The sequence below is a fragment of the Zophobas morio genome, unplaced genomic scaffold (assembly GCF_036711695.1).
Source record: "Zophobas morio isolate AGI-343-1 ecotype UQ-CSIRO unplaced genomic scaffold, CSIRO_AGI_Zmor_V1 ptg000058l, whole genome shotgun sequence".
NCBI lineage: Eukaryota > Metazoa > Arthropoda > Insecta > Coleoptera > Tenebrionidae > Zophobas > Zophobas morio.
In genome coordinates, this window is record NW_026972163.1 from 2844164 (window position 1) to 2865171 (window position 21008).

General features: G+C 37.1%; 1 protein-coding gene and 1 long non-coding RNA gene across 2 annotated transcripts; one reads left to right on the forward strand and one right to left on the reverse strand.

The window, feature by feature from the left end:
• Positions 1-11420: 11420 nt before the first annotated feature.
• LOC135143271 (uncharacterized) lies at positions 11421-16739 on the reverse strand. Its single transcript, XM_064075142.1, has 6 exons — positions 16659-16739; positions 16328-16602; positions 16127-16273; positions 15993-16061; positions 15406-15480; positions 11421-14109 (listed from the first exon to the last, which is right to left on the reverse strand). Exons 2-6 carry the CDS (start codon positions 16596-16598, stop codon positions 11756-11758), a joined length of 2916 nt encoding a protein of 971 aa, XP_063931212.1. The 5' UTR covers positions 16599-16602; positions 16659-16739; the 3' UTR covers positions 11421-11755.
• LOC135143272 (uncharacterized) lies at positions 15836-16603 on the forward strand. The gene is made up of 2 exons (XR_010282726.1): positions 15836-16065; positions 16129-16603. It is a non-coding gene; the product is annotated as an uncharacterized LOC135143272 (long non-coding RNA).
• Positions 16740-21008: the final 4269 nt, after the last annotated feature.

The following is a 21008-nucleotide window of genomic DNA, read 5'->3' on the forward strand; positions in this document are numbered from 1 at the left end:
TAGCTAAAGGTACATCCTCTAAAAGATTTTCCAACGTATTATTCAAAAAATTAAGATATGCAGCGCCAGTTAACCGTGGAGGTAAAACATATGGACCTATCAAGTGATGTCCTACCATACCTGCCCACACGTTTACGCTAAATCGTTCTTGAAAGTGCCCCTCATGAATTTCATGAGGGTTTTCATCACACCAAACGTGTGTATTATGACAATTAAATACCCCGTCTCTCGTAAATGTTGCTTCATCCGTCGACAGCAAGTTTCCAATAAACTGTTGATCTTCATCATTTTTTTGTAATAACCACTCACAGAACGTAATCCGACGAGGTAAATCTGCTTCTTTGAGAGCTTGTACTCGTTGCAAATGATACGGATGGAGTCCTTGTTCTCTTAATGTACGCCAAACGACAAATGGGGAAACACCAACTCTGTAGGACAGCCTTCTGACGCTGATATTTGGGTTTTCTTCTACCATATTTAAGATCTCAGGTTCAGCAGCTAATGTCCTTCCAGTTCTCTGTCGGCCACGATCTGTCATTTAGGGACGATACTCACCGTTGTCTCTAAGATGCTGAACGGTAGCGGTAAATGTATGATGATCGGGCACAATTCGTCCAGGAAATGTTTCCCTATAAAGACGTTGTGCTTCACGAGCGTTTCCAAGGGCCCTTCCATACAGTAGGACCATATCAGTTAATTCAGCATTTGTGTAAACCATTTTAATACAACTGACACAAAATTGACAACAGTACCCTGACAAATAAAATTTTTATTGTTGCTAAGCGAACAAGATGGCATTTTGAATTACCTTTAATACAGTGGCGTACTGGAAATTTTGACCGAATATTCGATTAATTTTATCTCGAAAACGAAAAAACTTTTATATAAAGTATTTTTTGTCAATTAGTTCTATTTATCATCACCAATTACCTGCTCTCTTTTGGTAGTGTATTTCAAAAACACCCTGTATAAGGACGGGCGTTGTCCTGCTGGAAAAGAGCTTCTGGAAGCTGTTGAATGTATGGTAACAGAGACGGTCGAAGAACATCGTCAATATAACTAACGGCTGTCATGTTGCCCCTAACAAAGGCTAAGGGTGACCGGCTACCATACGCAATGACGCCCCATACCATTAGCCCTATAGTTCGGTGTACATGTCTTTAGACTACGAACTGCTTATGCTGCCGTTCTCCTCTCCTTATTCTAACCTTCCTACGACCATCATGGGTCCCTAAACAGAAGCGAGATTCGTCACTGAAGACGACATTCTTCCATTCGTCATTCCACTGCTGACGTTCTCTAGACCATTCTGGCCGCTGGCTTTTGTACTCTGGAGTCAACGGCAACATTAGCTCCCATCCTCAGGAAACCATTGTCTGGTCGTGGACAAACGGTCCCGAAGAACTAACTGTTTTAAGCGCCTGTCTTGACGAGCTATTGTATGCCTTGTACGGCCAGTATCTCCACGACATGTTTTCCTTCCTCCCACAAACCAGGCTCGACAAATCCGTAAAACAGTTGAGGGGTCGCGATTCAAAATTCGACCAATTTCGCGGAAAGACTTTCCCGCTTCTCTTATAGCAACTATTCGACCTCGTTAAAATGCATCAGACTGGTAGTACTGTTGAAGTCTTTCGTACACGAGGCATGGTGTTTTACACGAGGATTGTCAAAACAAGCATAAGTTGATGACAAATGTGTTGCTAATAAACAAGATTCACTTAAAAAAAGCAAAACAAAAGAGCTCAAAAAGACGGTAACCATATTTGATAAGATTACGAAAATTTTATCCTACGTTGTTTTATTGATATCAAGTTCGTATACCGAATTTAGGCAAAATATTTCAATCCCTTCTAGGTGTTGCACTTTTTATGTCAGTTAGTATAAATTAAATCACCTGAAATAGAACTAATGAAACATATTGTTAAGTCACACAAAAATGTGTGATCGAGAGCTCAGAGACAAAATGGAAACTAATAGAATCTAGGATGTGAAAAAAGTCAAAAAAAGCCCTAGTCGTAACTTTTTTTTATACCAAGTATTTGCTATAAAATTTGTAGTGCAGAAATCAGTCTAATCTTATCAAATACTAGCCCCGCCCACCCACTCTTTATTTTCTCAGAGAGTATGTCATTTGCCAAAGACAGTCTTATCCTAGCAAATACTTGCCGCGCCCACAAACCCTCTGTTTTTTAGAGGGTATGTCATTTGCCAAAATCGGTCTTATTTTATCAAATATCTTTCATTATCTTCGGAAAGTACACGCCGAGTAGGATCAGCAACTAAAAACTTGTATGCGGGAATAACAGAAGGCTTCAACGGAAATATTTCTGTAGCAGCAAATCCTGAAGTTCCATTTTTACTCGTAGCGGCATTAGCCCAGGCGCTGCTAAGGAGCATTCCAAAATGACGACGGTGAAATTTTGGTTTTGGATTTGCTCTGACAAATTCGTCGCATTCATTTTTAAAAAAAGCCTTCAGTGATTTAAAAAAGGACCTGTCTAGGGGTTCAAGGTAATGAGTTGTGTGGCTAGGTAAACACAAAAAAATTACGTCATTTTCAACTGCTGTCTCCAGCATTTCATACGAATTCATGTGCGAACCATGTCCATTTTCCTTGGGGTTTTCGAGGTATAAAATGATTTGTGAGCCAATCCATAAACAATTCTTCGTTGATGTAAGCGGATTCTGTTCGCATTTTTATTACAGACCCAGGTGGCATGGTTTCTTCCCAGGCAAGTTGCTTATTGACTCCTTTGAAGATGCAATAAGGTGGTAAAAAATTACTAAGCTAAGGAGACGCCTTCTGATTGTCGGATACTTGGAGTAGGATTTCTTCGCATAAATAATTGCAGCCAATCATTCCCGGTAATTTTTTTGGTATTGTTAAAACGACCTTGCAGCCCCATCGACTTTGCCAAATTATAAGCAAGTTGACGAAGGGTTTTTCTAGATGGTGCAAATCCCGCTGATTGCTTATTTCGAATATGGCCAACAATTACGTTACGAATTTCCTCAAGCGTTAAGGATGCAACTGCATCTCTTATCCGATTTTTTAATACTTGCACATTATTGGGCAAGTCTTCCTTGTAAACAAGTTGCTTTAAACGCTCCCACAAATAAAAATCTAAAATTGTCAAATCAGGGCTCCTTGGCGGCCATAAAACTGGGCCACCTCTGCCAATCCACTTATCTCCAAATTTGCGGTTTAGCCAATTAACAACAGTCTGTAAAATGCGTTGGACAACCATCCTGTTGAAAACACATTAAATGTCCATAATCAAGAGGTAAACCACTTAAACCATCGCGGAGAAAATGTCTCAACATATCCAGGTATGTATGCTGATTAACGTTGGTATTAAAAAAAATGTGGGCCTAATATTCCATGATAAGAAACAGCATACCACACGTTTACTTTAACATGATACTGACGCTTAGTATAAGGTGACCAACTATTAAAATTCAAAAACCAGAACACGTCAAATTCAAAAACATATTTATTGATTAGGTAATCCTAATGATACATCACATTGCTCATTGCACAATACCTAATACAGGGTCATTATAAAATACTGTAGTCAACTCACCTATGAAAAACAAATGAAATTTTTCTCGTGCCGCTAATCATCAAAACGATTTGTCAAAAATTGAAATGCCCGGTTCGCGGTTTAATTTCATTTTAAATAGACACGAATATACGCCAGAGCATTAAGGGTTGCAATGTTGTCGAGCAATTGTGAACGCTACTGGAACTGCATGGCTAATTGGCTACTGCAACATATTTGAATTTGACCTTCAAAAATTGTAAATTGTCATAAAAGCGTTGAAGGCATGTTGAAGGGCTTTGTCATGAATTACACCTTGGAAAGTCGATTGGAGTTGAATAGAATAAATCGTCTGGTCTGTTTTACAAAGAAACAACAATTTTTCAAATAATGAAATCCAAAAAGTGAGGTTAAATTTGTCGAAACCAATGAACACGGTAATTAATAAAAAAATACATTTTTATAGGTCCTCTGAAGGTAAAAATTGTGAAAAATCACGTAATAGATGATGACAGAGCAAGTCTTATTACAATTAAAGCACAGTACCACTGTTTTAAAATGACAGTGAGTAGTTTTTGCGGTAAAACTTTACAAAAGGCACTTCTTGATTTCGCACAAACTGTTTGCATACACAACTCTTCAACAGCACCTCCTGATCACGTTCCTCGTCTTCAAATGTTGTCAAATGCTTCCTTCTGCCACAAAGAAATTGATAAATTTCCTGTTTGTACACTTTAGTCGGAAGCTGTCCCTAACATAACCTAACTATTTTTAGTCACCAACACGCGGGTAATGTCGGGTTTTTAATGGACACACTGCACCCCATTACAAACATACCCCTAAACGTGGAACTTCTTACTCCATAGATCATTTAGTTATTGGAACTCGTGCGAGTTAAATTGCATGTGTAGTTGGTTTTCTACATTTGGCGCAACTAATAGTGTGGAAACCATCTGGCGAACACTAAATATTTTTTTTTTTGTGACACAAGGAAGCATTTGCACAACTTTTGAAAGTGAGGAACGTGATCAGCCGGTGCTGTAGAAGAGTTTTGTGTAAAATCGCGAAGTGCCTTTTGTAAAGGTTCACCGTTTTGGTATTTAAATAATTTTGCTAAAATTGTAATCACGCGAAAGTTCAGTTTGTAAATTGTAAGGAATCGTCAAAACATTGTGCAGACGTGGTTTGTAAGCAGTGCTTTTCTCTTGAAATACCACAACTGAAAGCCTTCATCTTTGTTCCTACAATAGGTGAAAACTGCCATGTCCAAGCATTATCTTCAGCTTTGCAGTTTCTAGATATATGAAATATGCGAGATCTGTATAACAGGAATGTCAAAGAAGTTCTACCCAAAACACGCCCACATGGTCAACCTAATATCAAGATTTTTCAAAATTCCTATAATAAAAAAGATGAAACAATAAAGTTTCAGGAGCATAGTGATAAAGATTTCTGTAGATGATTATGAAACCTCTTGAAATACAGTAAACCCTCGTTAACACGAACCCGTCGGGACCATGATCTTGACCAATTCGTGTTAACCGAATTCGCCATAACCGAAAATCACTTTTTGACATTTTCACACAAATATAACATAAACAACTTATTTAAGCTGAATTTTTTTTCGTATTAGATTTCTAACAATGCATAACCAAATTTTGAACATTAATACTAGTACCTACTACATACATATAAAATTTCATGGATCAATTTTCCTAAACAACTTTGTGAAAAGAATTGACGCAAATGATCCCAACACTATTTTTTTTATTTGAGATCGGGTTTTCAGAATGGTGGACTATGTAGATTTTGGAAGGGTGAACTTTTTAGCTACTGCAGTTTGCATTTTCGTTTTAATATTAATGGATTTTTGCTATGCCATTTTGGACGTTAGCACATTGAACAATAAGAACGAACTGATTACAACTCGGTAAACCACACAGTGACATACTTTTGTGTTGTGCTTACTAGATACCCATTAAGATAAAGTAAATCGTATTTGAGCACGATGCAAAGAGTTTGCACTTTTTGTTCGCGTTAACCGTGTGATTTTATATGAGAATTATAACTTGGGGCCGAAAAAGTTGTTCGAGTTTCGTATTAACCGAATTTCGTGTAAACCGAATTAAGTTGCATTCGTTTTATAAGTAGACTGTTTGGGACTTCGCTTCCAGTTCGTAATAACGAGGTGTTTGTCTTAACCGAGTTCGAAGTAACGAGGGTTTACTGTAACAGAATGTTTAATAAAGATTTTTAACCTTCCTAATAGTAAAGTTACAATTATTCCTAAACAGTAAGTTGAAGTTTTAAATTAAGAGAGAATGCAACTACCACAGAAAGAAAAGTGAAAGTTACTGATGATAAAAAACTTTACTACAGTACCTACATACACTTTTTCCATCCAATTTTGTTTATTGATCACATACATTTACTTAGCACAAATGTAATGAAATGTAAAATACACATGTATGTTGTAATAACCCAAACATTCCGCCAAAATTGGAACATGCGCATAAAATTTGAAAACCCGCGAAAATTTCTAAAAGTGGCCATGAACTGTGATCGTCAACAAAATGGGGACCCTACGTTATGTTTTGAATGGCGGAATGCGTTCGGATACAAATTGGCGCAATGAGGAGCGGGAAGAGTGTAGGAAGTCAAAGTCAGCGCTGAAAGGGAACATCTTTTATTCAATTTTGGTAAAAAGAGATTTGAACTGAAATAGAATATTTAAGTTTACACAATTAACAAAACAATTGGCTGAAAGTTGGTTCCTCTTAAGAGAGAGGACAAAAGTTGTGAAATAAACTTGATGAGCATATTTTCCCAGCTGCAAAACCCCTCCATCTTTTATGAAAACAATTATAAATTTAGTTATAATATTTTCAAAATCCTAGCAGTGACATACAATGAAAAAAAAAACAGTTCGCGAAAGCTCTAGCTAAAGTAATTGGACGGCCATGCCACAGTTGTCATAGTGGCGTGTTAGAAATTCTTTTCTTTTCAGTCAGCAGATAACAGAAACATAATTTAATTCAATAAATTTAGAAACAGGGGGTGTGTAGCGCTAGCGGTTCTAGACCTTGTCTTTTGACCGTCTTTTCGCTCTAACCAGCTACGTACAACCAAGCCACTGTGCCACCTCAAACGTCACGCTATCTCCATCCTGTGTTCGCCGGCGCCCGAGGCAGCGGCGGCAAGTATTATCCCGTAACTTTACTCCATCCACCGCGGGACACACGACACTGGCTCCCACCACTAAAGTTTCCTTTACCAGCAAGACACCCTCCGCATATCCCGTGTTGGCAGCATTCGGTATTGCGACAAAAACAGTCATACGAATGAAAAAAAAATCATCAATTTGAATTTGGGCCGCTCCCCGCTCTCGCCAAACAACCCCGAACATTTTCTGATTAGACAAATTTTAGTTTTAATATCTTTGAAACTTGAAGAACTATCAAACCCAAACTAAAATTGTGGATATTGCAACAAAGTTTAAGTACGCCACATTTGTCAAGGACTTTTACCCAATCGAGAATTAATTCGTTAAAATGTGAATGAAACGGAAAACTGCACATAAAATAAAGTCGACAAAAATACATACAAACATGTCAAAAACAACACAATAAAATATGATGGTTGGTACACATTGCGCTTTGAATGTGTGCTTTTCAAAATGGTAAATATATGTAGAATTCACATGGTAACACATAAGTCATAACATAAAACAGTGGTCCAGCTTTCCGATACTAATTGAGTAATAATTTTTGAGGTCAATCGACATTTCTCTGCTGACTAATGCAAAAATGATCTGGGAGCGCGGATTTTCCAGATTAGCGCCCATTAAAATCGTCTAGCCTAAACATTGATAATTTTGAGCGAGCCACCTGCACGCTCGCTAGCTCGCTCGCCCCCTCCCCCCTCTCTTAACGATTCAATTTTGATTTGAAATTGTCCTAAGATGAAAATTTGGAAAAAAGTGACAACTGGGGAAAAACCATCCAAAAACCTTAGATATTAAATGAATGAAATTGAATTGCATCCTAACTAATGAATTGCCTGAAAAGCCCTGCGACAACGATTTACTGATACTGAAAACAAAACTAAAAAAACGACGATCACGTGCGACGAACGTCTGGAGATCTTCTACAGCGGGTCCCTGGTCGTAACTCGGCGATTTCCACACCAAAACGACATTCTGGGTGGTTCGCACCAGGTACATGGAGAAGCGGAGATTCGCGTTAGAATAATCTTGCAACAATGTTCAACTAAAGAACCATGCACTCAAGAGCACCAGCTTGCATACAAAGAAAGATAATTAAATAAGCACATACCTGTCCAATTCGACCAAACGCCCAGCGTTCTTACCGCCCCAAACGTTCCTCCCTCCGCGAGCGAAGAAGCGATTCTCAGCCCCACGGAAGACGGCAGCGGTGGTTGGCGGCTCCAACGGCAAGGGGGAAAAGTCCAGGTGACAGTCGGGGTGAAAACACAATGAATAAACTGAAACAATAAAACACAGACAGAAAGCGCTCTGTACACAATTGTAAATACAACCTCTTGTCTGATCGGTGTTAAAAAACTAACTGCCGCCACCGGCTCTTCGCGCCGTCCACGCCACAATCTCCCCACCTTCTTGCTTACACAGCGTCTACGTCGCCGTCGTCGGTTGGGGGCGCTTTTCTTTAAATTTAAATACAAAGTAGGCCACTACAATGTATTTTATAAAAGATGTTGAAAATGTTGTCCATTTTCCCGCAAACACAAAGCCACTCTTCTTTTTTTATTTTCAAAAATATCCTGCAATACTTCTTCATTGAGATTTTCATTACAAAAACGTGTAATTTTATCCATTAATTCTTCCAATGTGTGGATTCTATTCTTATAAATGCTGTCTTTCATCCATCCAAACACTGAAAAATCAAGTGGAGTCAAGTCAGGAGATCGGGGGGGCCACTCTGGATTGGCTCTTAAACTTATTATGCGGTCATCATAAAATTCTTCCAAATATCTTAAATTTTGTCTTGTCGTATGAGCTGTAGCACCATCTTGCTGAAAATAACCAGACTCTAATTCTTCAGGCAATAACTGACTCACAAACACATCCAAAATTTGCTCCCTGTATCTCGCCGCATTAATTGTCTCTTGAAAAAATATCGGGCCTATGAATCGTCGTCTGGAAACAGCTAACCACACACCGACCTTCATTGCGTGTAATGGTGTTTCTTCAAAAGCGTGAGGATTTTCTGTACTCCAAATTCTGAAGTTCTGTGAGTTGACGTAGCCGGACAGATGAAACCAGGCTTCATCAGAAAAGAACGACAAATCAAGAATCCTGTTATCGTCCAAATTAGCTTGAAACCAATGACAATACTGGACGCGGCGAGGAAAATCTGCTAGTTGCAGCTCCTGAACCAACGAAATCTTATATGGATGCATATGTAACTTCTTTTTTACGACTTTCTGGCACGTACTGTATGGTACTCCGGACTGTAAAGACAGTTTTGACAAAGATTTCTTCGGACTTTGCTCCATTCTCGTCCTTAAATCGTCAACAACGTCTTCACTAACTTCAGGTCTCCCCGTCGGTTTTCCCTTAGAGACGCTACCAGTGTCGTTAAATCTTGCCACTATTCGCCGTATGTGTGTCTTCAAAGATTCTTCCTCGATGACAACAGGATATTTCACCAGATACTCGTCTTTACAGGCATCCACAGAGTACACCCAGTCTCCATCCTCATTTAACACCCCATTACGGTAATAGGACATCACTATGAAGGTGTTTTGCTCTAAAGAATAAACCATCCTAATTCTTAACCTAAAAAAGTCATTTGTAACACTGACTATAGGTATTCCTCTGTGTTCATTACCTGAGATTATTCCACAATGATCTGTAGTTTTGATAAAAACTGTTTTTTGAGACACTTAAACTTCGAACAAAGGGGAAGACAGCCAATGATAACAACAAGACAAGTCAATTAACGCACAAAATGTGGGGAAACGCACTAGTAATCAGTAGAAACGAAAAAATTGTTGACATCCGACAGAATCTGATGAAGCGTTGACGCCGAAACAGTGTAGCCACTAATGTGGCGTAAAAAATAAAAATTCCAATATTAGTGTAATCCTTTCCACAAAACTGAAAAAGGCGGCACATAATGTCACCAAAATCATGGCCTTCGTCGACTACAATATTTTATAATGACCCTGTTTAAAGTCCATTCACAACGTTTTGAATTGTAAGTGTCAAAATTTTTTGAGTGTATTATGTACCAGCATTCGTATAATTTTTTTCATACTCTACATAAAATCTAGTTACTATTTACTTTAAGGTTATGTATGCCAGAATCAAATTTATAACCATAGAATATACTCTTTATAGAAGTTGATCTCCAATGTTACCGACTTGTTGTTGGTTGGCGCCATCTAAGCTCATCAGACCAACTAATGTCAAAGGCGGGACATTTAAACACTTCTATGATTCTTGTAGAATAAATCATAATTTATTTTTCATAGTATTTGTAAATTATTGTATCCTTCTGTACACTATTTGTTTAAACATAATGTAATAAAAATCGTATTATATTATAAAAATAGAACATTGTACAGAAGAGACAATAATTTACAAAAACTATTCAACTAGTTGAAATAATCAAAAACAACTTTAACGCGTAAAGAATATATTAAAATATAAAATGTGCACATCACAAAGTAAGTGGACCTTTCTTATTATATGTATATAACACATGACTATTACAGTTACATGTATATAAAAGAATTATTGGAATGAAGCACTGGAAAGTATAGTACAGTTGCGGCCATTTTAAAGTCGTACAATTTTTCAAATACAAAACTTGAGCATTGTAAATTTCTCTTAAATCTGAAGTTTCTAAAACGTCTTTTAATGTCATATAAGTCAGTGTCGTGGAGTGCAAATTAATTGCAAAGATTGCAATTGAATAAATTATTAAAGAAACTCAAACCGCTATAAAATGAAAAAAAAAGTAAAAAATGCTGAAGCTTTTAAACATTTATTAGCAGAACAACCATTTCTCAGTTCAGTTGCTTTTAGTCTTCTATGTGCTGTTCGTATGGAGCTTGGGAAACCTGTAGCAACTTTTGCGTGAATTGCAGTTGCAAACGGATGCTGCCTAAGGTAGTTTCCTAGGCGAGTATCATCATTTTGATTTGAGCATTTTGCTCGGCCCGCATCTTGTTTTCTTGCAATATTTCCTGTTGCCTCAAATTTTTGTTTTGCTCTTGCAACAGTTTTTTTGTCGACGTTTACTTCTTCGGCTATATATATTAAATGGGGACACGGTCTCTTAGTCTTGTTATAATGATGGATTTTTGCAGCTCAGATAATTGCGGCATTTTAAGAAATTACCCGACACTGTTTTGTCAAAAAATGACAATGACATTTACATGATTGATTAAAGCCTAATCAACACATTACAAATTTTGAAATTTTTGTGGAGTACGTTCAAAAACCGTGTACGACTTTAAATTGGCCGCAACTGTACCTACATATTTTTTAACACTACCAAAAATAAACAATCATATACTAAAGAACATAACGTCTGCAACAATAATCTAGCAAAGATAACAGATGAACAGTTCATTTAACAACTATAATAACGTATCTTTAAAGACATGACCGATATCAATGTTATACAATAGAAAAAAAACGAGAAATATTGAAAGCGATGAAAAGGGCAGCTTCTGACATGGTGTATAACATGTATAATTTTGATTTTTAAATAAGAAACTAAAATAAAACAAAACGTTTTACAGTGATGCAACGCAAAAGTATAAAACAAAATCTTATAAGTCCAATATGTTACATAAGTAAAATCGAAACAAATCTTTAAGTGAATATTTCAGTTCAGTTTATTACACGACAATTAAAATTCAAGCAACATAATATACGTATAAGCACGTTCACAATTGTTGACTATTCCAATGATGCATTAAGTAAAAAGTAGTGTAAACAAAATACACTTCATTATAATGATAATATTGTAATAATAAATAATTATAAAAACATATATATAACTGGAATGAAATTCGCTGCTTGATACGAAAGTATTCGTAATGACTAGCCTTTCCTAAAAAGTGAGTAAGTGGGATAAATCCATTTTTCGAATACATTATGCCAACGTAGATTAATTTGTATACCTACATAATAAATTATAAAAATATAAAGTTCTTTACTTGCTTCTATATCGCATGTACACCTGATACAGCTCCATTTCCAACTCATCATTTTTCCGCGGTTCCTGTTTCCCAAAAATAATGTTGCTCAATCTTTTCGTATATCCAAAAATAAATAATCTTACAAACTGGCCGAAAATTGTTGTCTTAACTTCTTCCGAATGAGCACAAGGCTCAAACGGAAGATCGTTCGTTGAGCGAAGGTAGCTAATCAGCCTTTGAGAGAACTGACGATGAAAAAGTCCGGACGGTACAAGAACGTTGAGTTGATGGTAAAGTTTACACAAAACTTTAATCACCTCAACGTTCATGTACTGCAGACGTTTTTTTTCATCGTTAGTGTATTCTCTCAAGTTCACCAGTTCATGATACAAGGGATCTGGTGGACCGGAATGTTGAAGGTTACGTTGACAGGTTTCACAAGCATATTTCTCCGGCGAAATATGCTTGATAAGATACCCACCAACGTAACCCAAAACGTTTGCGTCCAGAAGATCACTTGCAACTTCATGAATAGGTGGCGGTTTCCACCTATCGGCCAGTTCTTCGTGTGCCACATCTTTCTGGGAGAGAAAATCTCTAATTGTGACCAACAATGAATCATCATCTTGTTCACAATTAGAATTACTGGAATGATAAGAAGAAAAATTCCTAATCAAAAGAGACTTGTAGAACGGAAGGAACATTTTGCAAGTTGGATTTGTGTATCTAACTCCATACTGCCTCACTTGACCAAAGAAATTTTCCAACGGATCTTGGTTAAACGCTCTTGCCGGAAACGTATTTAAATCAAGCCCCTGGAGAGTTTCCTTGATTAAGATGAAACCGTTCAGTGTACGACACCATCCATCTAAGACTGGAGGCCGTGCTCGATCTGCAGGCTTAGACTTCACAAATTCCATCTCGGAAAACATTCGCTTCGCTTCTGTCCAGACCTTTTGATGAGGAGAATTTCTTGTAACCATTCCTCGCAGCACTTTCCCAGAAACATGTCCGATCCCTCCATTGACACTGTCAAAAACAGTATCAAGGAATTTGATCAACACACTGGTATCAACGGCTTCAGATGGCAAAGACCTTCCACTCCTTTGTAATGTTGCTCCGGCAACCAGGTCAATAAAAGCAGCCACAGTAGCACTAAATACTTGGGAGCATAAGGAAACTTTCATTTTTCTTATCTTACTCGGTAAGACATGATGTTTTGAAAGTTTCCTCATGCTCCGAAGATTGCGCCCTTGGTCTAAAAGGAAAGCATCCACAATGTGTGACCATTTGGCAACGTGGCGAACACCATTTTTTACGAAAGACACGTTCTTAGTGAGCATGTTGTTTCGGAAACTTTTTAAAAGGTGAGGAGGATCAAACAATGGAATTACTTCATGGCCATCCACTGAAAAAATTCCTTCTTTGACCTCCTCACCTTTCAAAATAGCGTCCCTTCGTGTGTCACTAAGAAGCGTGCCAATCGCTTTAACGTTGGTGGTGCCTTGGTCACACACCGATGCGATCACGTTTAGACCGACTGCTGTGGCTTCTTTTATTATTTCCTTAACAAAGCGGACGATGTTGTGTGGTTGCATTGAGGATTTACAAAAAGCGAAAGCAACTGGTTGCTTCCACCTTTTGTAAATACCTCGCAACATGAACACACATACATGGTCCGCTATGTTCCTGGTTTGATTGAAACCATCATCTTCAAAACCTATGATCTTGTCCTCATGCGGCAAGTAATCCAAATGAGGTTGAATGGCCATTTCGTCAAAAAGCAGTGTGCACAACTTGTGCTGAGGCTTTTTCATTCGGCTTATTTGCCGCTTGAGGACCTCGAAAATAGGTTTTGAGATGCCTGGTTTCACCGGTACATTACGCAACGTGGCCTTCAGTGTTGTCACTGAAGGCAAAACGAACATTTTTGACAAGAGTTTATATGTTTTGGGTCCGTTTTTCCAAATTGCGATTGCATCGGCCTTGTCTTGAAAAGTGAAAGTTCTACCTTTTTGTTTCCTTGCAACATTACGGAAATGACTTTGAACAAATCTTTGCTGTACTGGTGTCATGTTTTCGCTTAATTTTGTGAACGCCTCGTTTTTCCTTAACTTAGAAGCCACCCTTATGTTTGTCTTTAAATCTGCATTCTGTTTCTTTAATCTGGAAGCTTTTTGTTGCAAACGTTGAGCCTCAGCGTATAATTTGCATTCAATTTCGTTAAAAATACTCTTCTTTTTTCTGATCTTCAGTCGTTGAAGAATCGTGGATTCCGTGCCTGTCTTTTCTGCTCTCGTTTCCACCTGTCTGATTTCTGGTGCTGGTGCTGGTGCTGACACTATCACTAGCGATGCCTTAACGGACCCTGAAATCATACGTACATTAATTTATAAACTAGCAATAGTCAGTGATACTTTTGAGGGGGGCTTCTGTCAATTTATTTTGGACGTTAAATACGTTAATTTTTCAACATTAAAGCAGATATGACCAGACGGCTGCATGAACTCGCCGAACTCAAAAAATTTTACAGACGTGGCCCTCAAGTAACACTTTCTTAAAAACATACGTTATGCAACAAATTAAATACATAAATTACCTAAATCCTATGAGCTTGTTGTTTGGATTATTTATTTATATGGACAGAATTTACAGGACGGACAAACATTTTAAACCATATTATAACTTTTAACTTTAATGAGACTGTGATATCTCGATTTGAATTCAATTTGCGCCCCCAGAAAATTAATCAATGTCGCGAAACCGCATTTAAATAATTCAAATTTAAATTTAAAATAAATAAAAAAAACGCTTCAAAGTATAGGCAACCAGTTGTAAAGATCTGAGGTTAGGATAAGAGGCGTCTAGCGGTCTAACAGATGCCACTGTATTAGCTTCTTTAAGTTCCCGATGTTTCGAGCACCAGAGGTCAGGCGAGTGGAGTTTAGTGAACGCCATTTTGGTTTTTAGTGACGTCGACGCGTGGAGATGTGACGTTGTTAGTTGTGACAGAGTAGGCGACTTTAGTTTGAAATTTCAAAAGTGATTATTTAAAAAAAGGGAAACGACAGCACATGTTTCTCCCACGAATACAACTAAGTATAAATAATTTTCTACTTTAATCTAAAGACGGGGGTGGACGCCATGCAAATAGCTTCGTTGATAAAATGTGGCCAACTCTGATAGAACGAAACTTCTTTGTTGTTTTGATTTGTTGATGAAATGTTCTTAAACTTAACCTAACATAATGTGTTTGCTCTGATTTGTTGGGGAAATGTTCTTAAAGCTAACATAACATAATTTCTCTGTTGGTTTAAATTGTCGAACAAAAAGTGACTTAAAACAATATCACGTAAATTCTTTGTGTTTAAAAATTTGTTGGTAAAGTGTTCCCCATGCTTAACATAACGTCATTCATTTGCTGTCTCATTTAAAAAAAAAAGGGGTTTCTTGAAAATTAACCTAGCAAAAGTTTGTTGCTGTCTACACAGCTGGTAAAGTCTTGCTTAAATTAACCTAACGTAAATTCTCTCCTTTTTCTAATCCAGAGTAAAGTGTGTCGTAACTACAGGTTACTTGAAGTTATTGCTATAAATTCGTAAGATAGAATTCAAATACTATAGTGATATTAGTCTGTATCTTAACAAATAATAAATCAATTTACCAGTTATTGGGACGCTGTCCAACACTGATAATGGCGCCACACCAAGTCCCTCTTCATTACTGCTCACTCCATTACCTAAAACAATATAGTGTTACAAAATGTTTCAACTTTAATTACAGCACCCATATGTTTAAAAAAAGTATAAGTAAATTTCATATTATAGATCCAATACTAAATTTCTTTTTTTAAATCAAACACGTACAACTGTTTTACGGCACAGTGTACCTAGATCATGATTGTTGCTGATTAAGTACGAGATATATTAACTAATAATTCTGTACAATTTCGTCTGTGACATTGTTTATAAATAAAGAACTATAATTACAACTTTGACTTCAAATTTGATGACAGGCTATGGATACTAAACTTTTATCAGTGAATTTTAAGTGTACTCTTCAGAATTTTATATTACAATAACACACCGCTCGTAGAACATTCATTATGCACGGATGTACATTTGAAAATATCTAAAGACATTAAATACCCTAACTATAATTGGTATTGCTAGCGTTGTATACCTATTTCATGTTGAATTATGCTTGTTTTTCATTACTTTGTGTGCAATATTATACTTTTGCTATACTTACTTATGGAGGGAAATAATGTTCTCTGCACGACGCTCCTGGGAAATACACCTCCAGACGTGGATGGTGAACCTAGGTACATTTCAATATTTCAATTTCACTGTAATGGTCATAGATAGTAAAATTAATAAACTTACAGGCTGATGGTGTAACACGTTTTCGTACCGAGCTGGGCATAAAAATGAGTTCACGTTGTGGTGTTCTAAAAATTAGGTCCTCCTCAGATTGGGATGGTCTTGGAGGTGATGGTGCATCAATTCCCTGTTCTGTGGCAAACGATGGACCTGTATAGTTCAAGTAATAAATATTTTACATGTCACTTCAAAGGATATTTTTACCAATCGGCAAATTTTGCGAAGGCACAGCAGTTTTCCTTAATAAACGCGAATTCAGGATTTTATCCTCTTCCTTAAAATGGTTGTGGCAAACGAAACACTTTTTATAAATACCATTATCTCCTAGTTGCTCGAATCGAGGATTATTTGCTGCCAGAACCCACTTACGAAAACGTTCCCCGTTTGTTTTTGGATTGGGGAAACGGTACATCGGTAGCTCTCGCTTTCCGCAGCCTTTTACAGAACAAGTATTTTTGGCTAATGTGCTCGTCATCGTGCTGTGTAAAAAATAATATTTTTTAATTTGAAACGCTTTCATTACAAAAATTCTTACCAAATAAACGAAATTTATTGTCACACTTACACTATTATTAATTAATTGTCTGTTTATTCTAATCACTAACACTAAAATCACTTAAAAAGTACGTAAAAGGCTAAAAAAAAAACACACCACAAAACTCAAAACGCTACAAATCGAACAAAGAACCACCAAATACAACGCAGCATAAAATACGCAGTTTACTTTTTTATACATAACCGCTCCACACACAGTGGCGTACGTTTAAAAAAGTAAAAATATTATCAATTTTTTAATATGTGCCCACTGAATTTAAAAAAGTGGTGGATTTTTAACTATAAGGTTGGTAAGCTAATTAGCTTTCAACTATCTAAAGCACTTTGGAATCAAATTCTAGTCAATTTAAGCTACTGACGTTGTATTTGCAGCAAAAACTTTGATGTAAGTATACAAGTAAACAAGTATACATTGTCGTTTCTGGACATGAATAGCCGAAAAATATTTTACTGATAATATTGTGAGAAACGTAGATGCTACAGATTCTGCGTTCTTATCAAGTTCCTTTCATGAGCTCTACCTGAGGTTTAATTTATGTTAGAAAAATGACAACTGGAGCGGATTCATTGGATGCTCACAGCTGGGGCCATCAAACAAGAAAGGTTCTGCCACTTGATGTGACAATGTAAGGTACTTTTTGGTCTGGATTAAGAACCTAGGGTCTGCAGTAAATGGACAACTGATGCTGTACACTTGGAATAATACTTTATTACTGCACAACTATCTATTACTGAATTATTTATAAAGACATGGTGGAAGAAATATAAGAATTTCCAACTACATGAGCACCTCCTATACTATTGTACGTGTAACCTTTTCCCGCAACTTCAATAAAGGTCTTGTTGTTTCCATTTCTCTGGTGAATAGTTAATTATGCCTGGGCCCATCTGGTAATTCAGTGACAAATTCTTAATACATGACAACTATTCACAGACAACTATTTCAGAATCTGAATTTTTGAAATGTCAAAATGGCAGGAATATAAATATATAAATTTCTGTTGAGCAATGCTGCAAATTTTTTTCAATTTTAAACAAAAATTTGGTGGGCATATATTAAGAAATAGATAATACCGTTGTGTATTTTTTTTATATACTTTTTATTAATATTTTAATAAAGTTTTTACATTTTTATACATTTTTACATATTGCATTGGAGTAGAACTGACATATTGTACAGTTATACATATTTTTGTACTATTAAACAATTATTTTTAAATACAACTTAATCTTTCATGCAACGCCACTGGTCCATTTTTAGTTGACAGCTATACAGTACACTGTGGCAGCTAAGTTGTACAGGACTCTGTAAAAATAATACATTTCGACGTAAGCGACATCTGCGCTCATCAGACAAACTATCAAATGGCATTCAACGACATTCACATTTAAGGTTTCCTACCCCTGTTTATAACCATAAGCTGCCAACGCATTGCTACCAAAAGAGATTTTTCAAAATTCCTATTAGTTTTTTTGTCAATGCGACCAACATAAAGACACTTTGACAATTCACAGCCTTAGTGAATAAACAATACATATAAATTAATTAGACACATAACTAAATGAGACAAAGACAACGAGCGACAAGCCGATAAGCCGTTAGCTGACAAAAATTCACAACACAGTGCGTTAAAATTTAAAATGTGAACTGTTGGATTTTTCAGCGGTTTTTAAAATTTAATACCTGGATCAATATTTGTATAAAATAAAATATATTACTCTTTCAATGTTCCATCTGTTCTATCAGAAAATTTTACAAAAACCAGAACATTTACTGGTTTTGACAACGAAAAATTTTACCCAGAACTGAAGTCCGAAAAAACAGTACTGTTCTGCAAAAAACAGTACGGTTGGTCACCGCCTAGTAGCAATTGTAAATTGAGGATTGGTAGTGCTATAATATCTAACATGTTGCGACGAAACTGTGCCGTTGGTTGCTTCATCGGAAAACATAACATTACGATGAAAATTTCTGTTTCCCATTATCTCACTGCCCATCCACAAACAAAAATAAAGACGCTTTTCATCATCTCCTGGCTCCATGGTATGGTTAAAAATAGGTTTATTGGCATGCATTTTACATTCCTTCAAAATGTAAATGCATGCAAAATGTAAATGTAATTTGCTGACACCTATCTGTAGGGTCTCCTCAAAGAAAGTTTTGGATTTTCTTCTACTGAATCCAAAACTAACAGAGTAGCAGCATCCTCTTCATTATGGACTATCTTCTTTTTCTTTGGTTACGAAACCAGTTTTTAAAAATTCATAATACAATAAACATAAACAAATTTATTGTGGTTAATCACAGTAAATGTTGAAAATATTCGCCATTTAGTTCAAGGCACATGTTCACTCTCTTTTTCTTACTTTCAAAAATGTGTTGTAATGCTTTGGACCCATCGTTCAATTTCATGTTGCAACTCTCCAAGTTATTCATTTGCCGTTGAAACACTGTGTCTTTCAAATATCCAAATATTGAAAAGTCCAATCGCGTAAGATCTGGGGAGGAACATGGTGGAAATGCATGCTGCACTCCTAAACTTATTACACGATCGTCATAATGTTGTTGTTATTGTTATTCCAATGGCTGCAGTTTGTGCAGTCGCGCCATCCTGTTGAAAATACCCTCACTGCAGTTCTTCGTCATCAAGTTGTTGAATAAATGGTTCCAAAATCTGTTGCCTATACCTCTGTCCAGTCATAGTATCATGAAAGAAAATGGGTCCATATATTCGTCTACGAGAAACTGCCAACCACACCCCAATTTTTAAAGGATGAAGAGGCGTCTCTACAAAAACATGTGGATTTTCCGCGGACCAAATTCTAAAAGTTTGCAAATTGACATAGCCAGATAAATGAAACTATACTTCATCACTAAAAAATGTAAGTTCCAGTAACCCGTCAGAATTAAAAGTATTCAAAAACCAATTGCAATATTCTACGCGGCGTGGAGGATCTATTGGTAAAAGTTGTTGCACAGTAGTTAATTTTGTAAGGATGCATATGCAGTCGTTTTTTTACTACTATGTGACATGTGCTTACAAGTATTCCTAACTGTTGAGATAATCTTGTCAAAGATGGGATTCTGCTCGAGTCGTTCTTCAAATCATCAACAAGTTTCTCAGATACTGCAGGTCTCCCAGAAGATGTCCCTTTGTTGACATTGTCAGGGCGAACAAATCTGTTGATGACGTCTCTAATGTGAGCCTCTAACGATGTTTCTTGAATTTCCAAATCAGGGTATTTGGCCAGATATTCTTGCTAACAAGCGGGTACAGAATACACCCACTCTCCGTCTACGAATGTCCCTGTTCACCTCCGTAGCTCTTTTCCTGGCTTGTCTCTCATGCCCTTAGTCCTTTAATGGGGTTCAGTAATTCGGCCTTTTATACACTTATACATTTATTTACTGCTTGCACATATTTTATAACACCTTCACTCTGTTGGTCTCTACATTACGACCCTTACTCGTACTTGGTCGTACTGCTGACTTAATACTACTACTACCTCGAGGATAGCTGGGTGTGGGAGGCAACCCCCTCTCCTCAGGTCTTAACATCCTCCCGCACTTGGAAAAAATACATTTTTGTTTTCAATACAACATGACATAATGACACAACTGCATTGCGCAATTCAAATTACATATGAGATGTAAAAATACATGAAATACAACATAACAACACAAACATATAATACAAATACAACAAAGATGCAAGATATAACAAGACACATTAAATAACCACAAATTTGTATATGTTCGTAGAATAGCAATGTTCAATTTAAAATGGTCGTGCCAACACATAACTAGTCACTACCTACACAACCGGAACATTCGTTTCAATGGGTAAAACACACAGACGGTTCACTCCGCGTCTTGTACTTCCGGTCGCTGTTTTTACGGTGACCACCCTCGTGACGCCGTCGCTGCCGGGATGCAAATCGATAAGACGTCCCAATTTCCATTGCAGCGGTGGTACGTTGTCATCTCGCAACACCACCATCGTTCCGACATCTAATGGTTGGCTAGGAGACTTGCACCATTTGTGCCTCTTCTGAAGTTCCGTCAGGTATTCCCTTTGCTAACGATGCCAAAACAGTTGCCGAAGTTTCTCGATACGTTGCCACCTCGAAAGCCTGTTGTCAGGGAGCTACAGCAAACTGGCTCCGGCGGAGCTGTTAGTGGCGTCCCGACAAGAAAATGTCCTGGGGTTAGGGGCTCTGAGTCGTTAGAGTCATTGTTTATTGGGGTTAAAGGGCGAGAATTTAGGCATGCCTCAATCAAGGCTAGGAGTGTGTACATTTCTTCCTGCGCAATCAATAAAGATCCTAC